Source organism: Delphinapterus leucas, chromosome 10 (genome assembly GCF_059928025.1).
Source record: "Delphinapterus leucas isolate spDelLeu-1000000601 "Yukka" chromosome 10, BTC_Dleu_Yukka2, whole genome shotgun sequence".
In the NCBI taxonomy this organism is placed as follows: domain Eukaryota; kingdom Metazoa; phylum Chordata; class Mammalia; order Artiodactyla; family Monodontidae; genus Delphinapterus; species Delphinapterus leucas.
This window is the reverse complement of record NC_143138.1, coordinates 42,146,299-42,159,322: the sequence shown is the minus strand read 5'-3', so window position 1 is coordinate 42,159,322 and position 13,024 is coordinate 42,146,299. Positions and strand designations below refer to the sequence as shown.

General features: G+C 37.2%; 1 protein-coding gene across 1 annotated transcript in view; it reads right to left on the bottom strand.

Annotated features, from left to right (window-relative positions):
- Positions 1–12,538, bottom strand: part of TINAG (tubulointerstitial nephritis antigen) — a 95,460-nt gene extending 82,922 nt beyond the window's left edge. The window contains exons 1-3 of the mRNA XM_089918918.1: positions 12,169–12,538; positions 3,966–4,029; positions 3,261–3,350 (exon numbers count right to left, since the gene is read on the bottom strand). Coding sequence (XP_089775044.1) covers positions 3,261–3,350; positions 3,966–4,029; positions 12,169–12,523 — 509 coding nt within the window. The 5' untranslated portion in view covers positions 12,524–12,538. The remainder of the gene's footprint in view (positions 1–3,260; positions 3,351–3,965; positions 4,030–12,168) is intronic.
- Positions 12,539–13,024: the final 486 nt, after the last annotated feature.

Sequence of the window (13,024 nt, the reverse complement as noted above, 5' to 3'; positions counted from 1 at the left end):
TGCTGAGGAGTAAAATTATATTCTAAAGCAATGGAGTGTCATTGAAGACTTTTTAAGAACCTGAGTGGCAGAATCAAAGCTTTGTTTCAGAAGGATAACCATGAAAGTATAAAGGATTGGTTGGAATTTGGTCAGACTGGAAACAGAGAGTAAAGTCAGGTCATTTCAAACTAGGCTTGATAAAGAAATGCACTAGAATATAGCATAAGAATAAAGGAAATAAATTTCTAAAGTAAACTTTGTGGGGATTACAAGAGTCTAGTGACTGAGAGTGAAGAGGAAAGAAGCCTCAAACTAACTTCAGATTTTCTGGCTTCGTTGACATGGTAGCGGGTGATGCCAGTAACCAAGGACAAGTCAAAAGGTTAGTCCTTTTGGTTTGGGGTATTTTTGACTTTGAGAAATCAGTAAGAAATCAGAGTCAACTTATTCAATAGATAGTCTATAGACTTTGAGTTCATAAGAAAAATCAGGGTTAGAGATAGGATGGATTAAAAATGGGTACAAATTCTTTGTAGCTCTTTCCATCAAGAGATGGAGTCCATTTTTCCAACCCTTGAATGTGAGCTGGCCTGGTAACTTGCTTTGTCCAGTAGAATGCAGTGAAATTGACAATGTGCAAATTTCAAGCTTTGGCCTCCTGAGCCATTTCCATCCTCCCCTCATGTCCTGCTTGAACACTGTCATTATGTGAAGAAACCAAGGCTGTCCTGCTGCAGACACATGGGGCCCCCAACAACCAGCACCAACCACCAGACATGGGCAGGGGGCCACCTGGACAATGCAGCCCCAGCTGAGGCCCTAGATGTCTGTGGACACATGAGTAACCCCAGGAGAGACCAGGAAAAAAGCCTCAGCTAAGTCCATCCCAAATTGCCGGTATGAACAAATAAAAAGCTCGTGCTTTCAGGGCGCTAAATTCTGAAGTGGTTTGTTTCACAGCATCAGATAGACTGAGACTGTTCTCTCTCTCCCTTTGTTCCACTAACTTGCTGATTATTATTTGTGCTACTAATTTGCCACTTATAACTGCCCTATCACTAGAAATCCTTTTACAAAGTTATGATATGTGGATTCCTCAGCTAGATTGTAAATTCCTCTAAGAAATTATTTATTTGTATCCTCAGTAGTGCCAAAAGGGAAACACATGTTTTGTTAATATTAATTGCATTACAACATAATACAGGGAATAAATAAGCACTGAAGTGGGCTATGCAGAATGAATAAAGATTTGGATCTAAATACTACCAAGATGCCAGAAATAAATGTTTTAAAGCAAAGGCTGTGTATATTTGTACATAGGCTATTTTAAAAAGCGCTTAAAATAGACATTGAATGCTATAATATGACTCTGTTTTCATACATGAAAACAACTTAAACATCAGGAACAGTAAATATCTGAGAATTAGAACTTTCTTTTTTTTTTTTTTTTTTTTGCGTTACGCGGGCCTCTCACTGTGTGGCCTCTCCCCGTTGCGGAGCACAGGCTCCGGACGCACAGGCTCAGTGGCCATGGCTCATGGGCCCAGCCGCTCAGCGGCATGTGGGATCCTCCCGGACCGGGGCACGAACCCGTGTCCTCTGCATCGGCAGGCAGACTCTCAACCACTGTGCCACCAGGGAAGCCCTAGAACTTTCTTTTAAATTCAAGGACTTTCTACACTCCCTCCTGTTGTTCCCTGGTAAATAATTTTAGTTTTACTCCTTTTCTTCATACTTTGTCTCTTTTACGTAACTTTTTTCTTTGATCTGAGTATATTTTCTTTTGCTGCAATTTTACTTCACCTTTTTTTTTTTCAAGTCATCTATGTTTGCTACTAAAAGGCAAATCCTGTGCCTCTTAAATTGACCTAGAGTACTCTCAGAATAAACAAATGATGGAAAGAAAATTCTTCCTTCCAAGGAAGGCAGCATTCCCAACAGATCTGTACTCTTAATATGACTTTCTTGCCACATTGCTTTACACTGTGGTTTCTCCTGGGTTATGTGACAGTGGAAAGCTTGGCTGCTTATCTTGGCTTCTTGGAAGTGTGTGCTTGTTAGCTCAAGCATTTGAATCCTTTTAGGAACCTGATTCAGATAATCTCTCATGATGACACATACTCTCGTGTCCTTTTAATGATTTAAATATCACTTAGCCATAGAAAATAATTGTTTTTCCCTAGAAATACTTAAAATGTCATCATATTATCACCTAAAATATTGTCAAAACACATACACACACACAGAGGAGTTGAGAATGGTTTAAGAATATTAATATCAACAAATGTGACTTCCAAGTGTCTTTTGTGTCTTCCAAGAAAATACTCTGGGTACATCGAAAATTAGTGTCCCCACTGTCCTGGGAAACATATGTCTTAGGTGTAGCAAGAAGTGATATTTCTATGTTTTAAAAATGCACTTCAGTACGACTTCACTTTTATAGTTGCTTAACAGTAGGTCTTCTCACGTGAAATCTTTTCCTGAAGGTAGAAAATGTTTTAGAGGGTGTATAGAAATTTGATCAGTGACAGTGGAGAAATCCTGAAGCAGAAAACAGCTGGCCCATCCCTTCTCCCTTCAGTTCAGTAAAGAAAGCCAGTGTCAGCACCTACACCTAATTCCCTCTATGTAAGTGGAAAAGTGACTTAATTTATTAATCTATCAGAGAGCATCAAACAGTTACTTCCTTTGTCAATCAGTTCAAGCTTTGTTTATTAGCAAAGTAAAATGGCTCAACCAGTCTTTTTACTCAACCGTGAGTGAAATTGGCTAGATATCAGTCATGTCGATGACGCTGTCTAGATGGACTGGTCGTTTGGGGGATCATCGAGATAAAATACTACTTTCTGAAGGTCGGAGTCTACCCAGGTTAGATGAGCATATGATTGGCTGGGTCAGGGCAGCACCGGAAGGAAAGATGATGAACATGAATGAACCTGTTTGCCTACTTCCTGATTTTGCCTGAATACTTATTTAAACTAAAGCTCCCCCTACTAGCCTCACTCACACCTTGACACTGCTCCTTCCTAAACAATTTAAGACCATGCTCTATATTTCCTCTTTGTGCCTTTTAATTTTTAATCATTTAATGTTCACCTCTGTTCATTCCAATTTCACATGCCGTTCTACCACCCTCCCCATTTCTCACCCACTCTTTTTTTTGTTTTTGAAAGAATGATCATTTTTAGAAGGAAATGATAGGAAATACATTGTTTGAAACCTGAGGGGCAATGAGGGGGGGAGGCGCCAAAAAGCCTAGAAAGCAAGATTTCTCTCACCCATAGTCTCCTTTATTGACATGTTCAATTAATCCTGGTTGAACAAGGCATACATGCTGGGAACATTTCCATTGCTGTCCTGAGCATGTGCTGTAAAGATACAAAAGTTATGAAAGTGGCCTCGTCTTTAGGGAGTATACTTATAAAATTAGTAACAAGAGTTGCACCTTGTTAAGGCATAAAAGATATTTTTGACTAATGTTAACCATATGACTTTAATTCTTGGCAAAAATAAATCACAACACGTGCATTAGCTACCACTCAGTATCTTCCACTTCAGGCAATTAATAAATGAAATGATCACCCAGTCATTGGAGTTTGAAAACATAAGACAATGGAGACAGTAGATTGGACACATTTGTAATTGTAAATTTTTTGCAAGATAATCAATTTCAAGGCAGCTTTCTTTTATATATAGTTACTGTGTTCAAGAACACGTGATTTTCCTGTAGTATATCAGAATGTTTAAAATTAAGAGGTTTGTGAAAGCAGGCCACTGTCACAAACACCAAACTCAAATGTTAAAAGAAATATTCATGATTAGCTTTTAAACATTTATTAAAATTAAATATGATTATAAAAACTATGGGTATGTGATATCTTATGACTTATGATTCTATCTGTATTTAAATATATGCTTTGTTTCACAAATGTTCCTTTGAAGAAAACATACACAGACAGTTCTGTGCCACTTAAATTCATTACCAGGAATTGCAGTTTTCTTTAATTACTGATCCTTCTTCATAACGTTGACCATCTCTGTAGCAACCTGTCAACATACCATGTAAACAAATCAAAATTCTAAATTGAGTAATAAGTAAATTAAAATTGTATTTAGTTTTTTCAAATATGCAAAAAAATTTGGTGCCCATCTGAAGGAAATCCACATAGGGTTTGTGTCAAGGTTTGTATATCGAATTCTTATGGGCTTGTTCCATAAGCTTCTATCTTTACATTGTGTATTTGTTCCAACTGAGAGGATTTGTAAAGCATAAAAACTAGATTACTGAGGTATTGATCACTAAACGCACTCAAAAAAATAATGTATTCGAGTAAGTAAGCAGTAAAACAGTATTTGAATTAATTTATGGCATTTCTTATCTTAAAAATCTAATCAACTCTCATATGTAAATATGATTAATTACATATGCTTAGAGGAAAGAGCTCAAAGTGTTGGACCAAAATATAAAGCTATTTCAGTGAATTCACCTTACAAAGATAAACTCTACTTTTTCTTCAAAATTTAGATCAGGAGAAAAGTTTATACGGTTGTAGTCCTTTGTGTTCCAAGTCCAAATGTTTCTCAGCCATTAACCAAAACTCGTTGCTATTTTACCAGACTCTATAAACTACTCCAAAGAGATGAATGGTGAATTATCATTATATGAAACCAATCAGTAAGATATGGTGAAAATAATACCCTGGCTACAAATTAAATCCCTTTTGAAAATATAACTTACACAAATTTAAATTCATGCTGAATTAGCAAAAGTAGCAAAATTCGCTCCTTTGTCTTGTGAAAACTTTTTTGACGGAGACATGTCACTGATAGATCACAATGGCCCCCAGTTAAATAAAATGAATTCTAACTTTTTATTCATACAATCATAGGAGGAAATCTACATGTTTAGAAAGCGTTCCAAGGGACCTGGCTTAACCACCAGCCACAATGTCACAAAAGACACTTACAAATTAGCTATCCTCCGATTTTTCCAAAAATTGTTTCACAGGAAATATTTTACAAATGCCCCTCTTCAGCATGCACTGTGTTCTCACAGTTCAATCTTTTGCTTAATGAATCTAAAAATCTCCTTGTATTTGCATCTATCCACCTCTTTTCCATGGATTTTTGACATTCCACTCTCACAAGAAGAGAGAAGGAAACCACCTCTCTCCTGGACCACAGGGGAGGGGAAAGATTTAACTTTAAATCAAGTTCAGAGTTTCAATTACTACCCAGGATTAAACACTTTTTGTAAATGAATTTCTATGTTTGTAACTTACAAAGACCCCGGAATTTTTACTACCTAGGAAAGCAACAGAAAATTCATGCAACAATTCAAGTTTTATTCAAAGTCAAGGGAAGTACTTCCTTGACTAGTTCTAAAGGAGATGAGGGGCAAAATCAAAGCTGATTTTTAAAAATTTATACTGAAGTATAGTTGATTTACAATGTTGGGTTAATTTCTGCTGTACAGCAAAGTGATTCAGTTATACATATATATGTTATCAAACCTGGTTTTTAATCAAAACCGATGAATGTTGCTTGTCCAGCACACCAGTTATATAGATAAAGGGACGAGAAATCACAAAGGTCCTAATGAAAAAAAGGATGTCCCTTCTCTAACCTGTCCCCCAGCTATTAATTTTGAACTAAAGAGAATGTTATCACTGTTCCCACCCAAGATCATTAGTACTATGTCTAGTGTTAGCAAAAGTTCCATTTCTTGGTCTTCCCTCCTTAATATCAAGTCAGAGTTGACTATAAGAAACAACGTTTGCTGTAATCTCATTTGAGAGTTGGCCTCTTGAACAAACACCATAATCTGTTCATCTGAGTTTGGCCAAGGTGCTAACAAAGTGAAGCATCAACTTCTACACAATACAGAAACGCAGTCCACTCCCTTCCTCCACTCTTCCCCACTCCAGTGTATCCCTCATCCCCTGAACAGCATTTAGAGAGATCTTTTAAAGTCTACATTGTGTCACTCCTTGCTTAAAATCCTCAAGTTATTCCCCATCAAATTTAAAATAAAACCAAACTTCTTACAATGACCTATAAGACCTTATCCAAAATCTCTCTTCCATAATCTTTGTCCTCATCACTCCTGTTCTGCTGGCTAAAGGCTTTCCATGATACTGATGAGGATGGAGAGAAGTGGATGAACATAATTTGGAGGCAAAGAAAATGGGACTAGCTCTTGGATTGAGTTTGGAGAATGAGGAAAAAGAGGAATCAAGGATGTCTCAGTAGGATTTTGGCCTGAACCATAGAGAGGCAATGAAGCTAATATTGAAATAAGGAACAGGCTTATGGCAAGAAATCAAGAGTTCTGTTTTGCATATTTTAGATTTAGATTAAGTCTAGGTTAGCCATCCTAATGGAGAATATCAAGTAGAGTAGCAGTGGAAATTCAGAGTTAAGTCATGATTGGAGCATGAATTTGAGAGCCAGCAACATACATATCTTTAAAGCCTTGAGACTACATAAGAGGCTGCTTGAGAGAGGGTTTGTAGGTAAGAGAAAGACGTCCAGGACTGAGCTCAAACTCTGTAGCTAACAGACATTCAGAAGAAGAAACAGGGAAGGAGTGACCTATGAGGAAGAAGGGAATTCAGTTGAGGGTAGAGTCTTGAAAAGTAAGAGAAGAAAGTATTCCAAACAAGCAAAAGTGGTCACCTACACAGAGTACCACTGAGGGATCAAGAAAAGAACAGACATCTTAATATTGCATTTGGAAACATGGAAGTCTTCAATAACCCTGCCAAGACAGAGCTCAGTAAAGTAGCAGGAAACAAGATCTTGTAAGAATGAGCTGATGAGAGGCTTGGAATCAGGAAGTGAAATGTTTCCTTCAGATATTTTTGCCATTAAAGGAAAGAAGGAAATGGGATAATAGTTGGTTAAGGACATGGAGTTGAGGGAGGGCTTTTTCAAAGTTGGGAGTTACAACTACCTACTAACCTCCTGCAAGAGAATATCTTGTAAATGATGTTTGCTCACTTTCTTAGTTATTTCCTTGAGGAAAGTCCCTAGAAGTGGAAATTCTGGGTCCAAATTGATGTTTGGACATCTTTAAGGCATTTAATTCATATCGTCATTTTTTTTTCTTTTCAGAATGATTTTACCAATTTATATTCACCAGCAGTTGAATGAATGAGTTATTCTGTGTCACCCTAATGCATAGACTGTAACTTTGGTTCCCATGTTAGGTACCACCTCATCATGGAAACAGAGTCAGGGTTAGAAATTAACCTTTGATGCTGTCTAGCACCATCTCCCAAGCAATGCCTGAATCCTCTTTTGGATTCTACTAGTTTTGAATGAAAAGTATTTCTTTTAAAATGCTAATTTGAGAACATGATTGGCATTTAAAGGTAGCAGAAAAATTGGGGGAGTTAAAAAAAAACATTTTTGTAAATCAATAGTTTTGTAAATTGATTGATCCAGGAGACAAAGGGAGAAACGATGCTTTAGGAGAGAAAGAGGGAGAGGAGAGAGGAGAGAAGAGGAGAGAGAGGGAGGGAGGGAGGGAGGGACAATTGTAAGGGTGGAGATTTTGAAAAGATAAGAGACAGTGGGAACAAAGACACAGACCTACTAGAGAATGGACTTGAGGATATGGGGAGGGGGAAGGGTAAGCTGTGACAAAGTGAGAGAGTGGCATGGACATATATACACTACCAAACATAAAATAGATAGCTAGTGGGAAGCAGCTGCATAGCACAGGGAGATCAGCTCGATGCTTTGTGACCACCTGGAGGGGTGGGATAGGGAGGGTGGGAAGGAGGGAGACGCAAGAGGGAAGAGATATGAGAACATATGTATATGTATAACTAATTCACTTTGTTATAAAGCAGAAACTAATACACCATTGTAAAGCAATTATACTCCAATAAAGATGTTAAAAAAAAAAAAAGAGTGAGGAAGGAGACATGAGCCAAGAAATTCAGACAGCCTCTAGAAACTGGAAAAGGCAAGAAGAGGGATTCTCCCCTAGACCCTCCAGAAGGAATGCAGCCCTGCTGACAGCTTGACTTTCTTCCAGTGAGACCCATTTCAAACTTCCAGCTTCCAGAACTGTAAAATAATTATTTTGTGTTGCGATAATTTGTCATAGCAATAGGAAACTAATACAGTGCCCATACATCATTTGAATAAATGATATATTCACACACACACACACACACACACACACACACACACACACACACAAAAGAGACAGTGGGATTTAGAGCTCAAGAGGAGGAATCTACTCCGTGGAAACAGTAACCAATATGGGGGTGCTTTGAAAATTATGATGATGGAGAGATGAGAAAATTCCTGGTGGCTTTATTTCCTCAAGGAAAAATGTATAAAGCACTTCAGAGTGAGTTAATCAAACCGATTACACCTTGACATGATAGATAGATAGATAGATCGATAGATAGATAGATCGATAGATAGATAGATAGATAGGTGATAGATAGATGATAGTAATGGTTGTTGAAATTAAAGGAGTTTTGCACCTTTAACAGCCATTAATACAAAAATGAGGCAAATCAGGTATTTGGAAAGTGAAATCCATCTCTTGATTTGAGAAAAGATGACAATATGATGTAACTTATTTTAAAATAACTTCATCATAAAGTGTTCTAATAAATGTGCTGATCTCAATGTCACTTCAGGGAAGGGAGTTGCCTGCTCTAATCAGGAGTCAGCATCCCAGGGGCGGTCGGTAGCACTGATCCTGAAAGGCCAGACTCCAGGTAAGCTGCTACAAGGGGTTCCATTATCCATCTTTTAATGGACACTAGAGTAGCAGTATAATGAGTATCAGAAAGGGGCTTTCACTGGCAAAATTAGTGGCTTATTAATCAGCATAATGGGTATAAGTAATCAGCTCTTATCGGTTAAATTAACAGCAATAAGTTGATGTAGATTAGATTAGCTAAAACACTTAAAAATCACATCCCACTCTCATACTCCACAGTTTTTATGTATCTCTTAAGGTCAAAAGCCTTCACTCTTAGACCTGGTGCCCTAGGATTGATCTTTACAAGGTCCTGTGTCCAGCCACTGGGTAGGAGGATTTATCATAACCTGACACCCTCTGTAATATTATCACATGGGAAAACTCCAGTAAATTTTTCAAGCAAGGTAGATGTGGGAACATCTAACAGGATGGGGACCTGAGACTTCATGGAGCTTACAGAGGTTTATGGATTAGTGTATATCTCCTTACCAGTATATATGTTTGCAACAGTATGCACGGCAGAATTTGGGCTGTGATTTATCTTCATTGTAATGTGGTTAAGGAGGTCATGAAGGGATAAATAATCCTCATTCAATTCAAATGTGTCAGTGGTTTACATCCATTTTTTACCAATGTGAACATAAGAGTTGTGTGTAATCAAATTAGCTTAGGTCTGTTCACAGCACATGGTCCACTAGACTCTTTTCTTAAGATCTGCCACACCAAGAGATTCTGTCTGGAAAAACCACTCTGGTTCTGTCTCAAACTCTATCACTTGTTTTCTGTATCTGACATTTGAAATCCTCCAATGACTGGAAGTAACCAGCAGAGATGGGACAAAACCCAGAAGGAAGATGTTTACTCACATGTCCAAACCAATTTACACAAAAGGTACATATCTATTTATTTATTTGTTGACATATTTTTAAACCTTAAGATAATATACATAGTTTTAAGTCCCAGGTTGAAAAAGAAATGCAGTATAAGAGACTAGACAATAACATGTAACTAGATACTTGAAAAATATTTAATAAATTAGTGAATGAACTAGACAATACCATGTAAGTAGATAACTGAAAAATATTTAATAAATCAGTGAATAACTGAAAAATATTTAACAAGTCAGTGATGCTTTACTAGCATCTCAGAGGAAAGTCTCTTTATATGGCAAAAAAAATAGTATAAATAGTATATCATTTTCTATTTATTTTAGTTAATTTTGTACAATTTTTAAATATTGTGTAGTGCTATTTTCTTTTAACCAGCTACTTTCATAAGGAAGGTAAAACAAAAGAAAAAAATCACCTTCATGAGTGCAAATATAGTTTACTGTGAACATTTGCTACTAAATAAACTGATGAATTGCTTCCCTCCATCATGAATGGAATAAAAACTATGCTGGGAACATAAGTTCTACCTAAAACATGACCCTAAATTAAAGTCTTAGCAAAATCCTAGCTTTCAAGCAAAAATGGACATTGAAGAAGCAGCAATTTCTTTTCCAAATGGGTTACATGATTCAAATAAGAAAAGCTCAAATACGTTTTATCACATCAAAAGCACCACAGCTGATCCATAATACTTATCCTCAACTTCCAGGAAGCTGACCCTATTCGTACTTAACATCTCTCAATGAGTTCTCATAACAGGATAAAATCCTAAACTCTTGATGTGGCCTATAAATCCTGGCAAAATCTGACCTCTACTCACCTCTCAAACCTCATCTTATGTCACCCCCAACCCTCCACTGATCATGACTCTCCGGAAGTGGTGGCCTCCATCCAATTCCTAGGCAACACCAAGCTCCTGGCTCCCAGATCCCTTTCTGTTGGCCCTTCTTCAGGTCACCTCACTCCTCACTCCTCAAGTCTCCCACCCAAGCTAATGTTATGCATTATTTTACATGTTAATGTTATATTCTGGCATACTTTCTCACCGCACCCTAAGCGTTTCCTTCGGAGAATTTAACACAATTTGCAATTGTACAGTGAATTTGTTAAATATCTTATAACCCCCACATATAACTTGACTGTCACTTCCATGAGGTTAATGTCTTGTCTTTTTTCTTCCCCATGGTTGCCCCCAGCAAAAGCACAATGACTGGCCTGGTGGAGGTAGTCAATGAATATTTTTTTGATGAATGGCTAGGTCTGCCATTTCTAAGAGACTTTCTGCCACTTTTTAGGGTGAAATAAATGTTTGCTGAACTGTTTACTGGTAAAGACAAAGGCCTGGCATTATTTTTTTTTATTGAAATTAGTTGATTTACAATGTTGTGTTAATTTCTGCTGTACAGCAAAGTGATTCAGTTATACATATATATATTCTTCTTCATATTCTTTTCCATATGGTTTATCACAGAACATTGAATATAATTCCCTGTACTATACAGTAGGACCTTGTTTATCCATCCTATACCTAAAAGCTTATAATACATGTGCGTTTTAAGGAGTACTTCCTCAATTTTACAAACAAGATGACATTACTGAGAATGAAGGCAACAGTCAGCATCTGGATCTTGCTGGAAGGATACCAAATCCTAGCTTATCCTACATTGTCTTCTAGTTGTAATCCCCACTCACCATCACCCATTTAAAGTCATGTGACATAGCTCCGAGGAAACCTGCACTTCTGCCTGTATAAGTGGAGCAATAGAATTTTATTTTGTGCTTTTGGCAAATTTTGGATATATCGATTGCTCAGATTCTATAGCCATTTTACAATAATTAGATCAATACAGGAAATACCACCATTCTCCTTATGAATTATTAGTATTTATTTGCTCAGTCTTAGACTTTTAAAACTACCTTATATGGAGCACTCTTTTGTTTTTAATAGTTTAAAACCCCAGATTGGCAAAATGAAACAAAACAAAAACACACATCGTGACTGTATTTGGTATTACTTAGGCAGAGAGGTTGGCCAACTTTATTTTGCCTTTGCGCTGGTTTAAATGACATTGCTATAACATAGGTTCTAATGCTACGAGGTCCAATAGTCTCATGAAATAGTAAGTAAACTGTTACATAAATCTGCAGAGGATCAGGCTTGTGAATCTAAGAGGTTACACTCAAAAAAGCGTGAGCGACATTTTTCTTGTCAATACATTTTGCAAAAAAAAGAAATAAAGAATTTTAAGTAACTTTCATATAAGTTGAGTGAGTATTCAGAACAGAATCTAGACCAGCCTTCGTGGCTGTCACAGCAGAACTTTCCTGAAGGCTCTAGTCTGATGTGTGTACCCAGCATCTAAACCAAAGCACGTTAGCAATCCTGAGAAATTTATTCTGGTGATCGAAATATTCATTTTTCATTTCAACTTAAAAAAGGAAGGGAGGAAGGAAGGGAGGGAGGGAGGGAGGGAGGGAAGAAAGAGAAAGAGAAAGAAAAAGAAAGTTGGACAGATCTTGTTATGAACGAGAATAATGCTTGAACACATTCCCAAAGCCTACCTTCTGGATACCAAGGCTTTGTGTGAGGAGGCCATTCCTTCTTTTCACGGCAAAATGACTTGTAATCAGGACAGCAATCAGAATTCTCCCTTTCACAGAATTTATCACAGTAACACAGTGCATTTGTCTCATAGAACTGAGTCACACAGGCATCATCTCTGTCTTCACAACAACCAAAACTTCTACAGTATTGCCCTTTGAAAATGGCTCTTTTGAATCGAGTACCTTCCAAAATGGTGTGATTCCTAGTGAAATTAGCTCCTCGGTCCACTTCTCTTTGAGATAAATACTGTCTCTCCATCCAAATTTCTGTGGTGAGATAAGAAAGGATTAAAATCTTATATCCAGTCCACATTCTCCAGAGGTCAGGTGTGGCTCCCACTTGCTATTATATTCAATACCCTTGGCCTTGGGGCTTCTCCTTAGAGCCTGAATTCTAATCATCAAGACAACTCAGCCTGAATCCTGAAACTGATCCTTTACTTGAACTGAGTGTATTTCTTGTAGTTAAACATTAATCAAGAATTTCAATGTTTGCTCAAGATAAGGTAAGTGTTAGAAATAGACCATTGTCATTCCTCCAACGTTTAAATTTTATATTTAATATAATGAGAAAAAATGTCCATCGCCATGAAAATAAATACCTAAAACTCTTAGGTATAGATGATATATTGAATATTGCTTGCTTCCAAAATAATCTAGATTCTTAAATCAAAAACCTCTCTGGAATACACATGGCCCAAATTATGGCTGTAATAACTACTGGCAAAGTGTAGGGAATTCAAAAGTCAAAAACAATTTTTCATCACCTACTTGCACTGCAACTAAAATCCAGTCTCTCCTGAGGTTGTCTGCT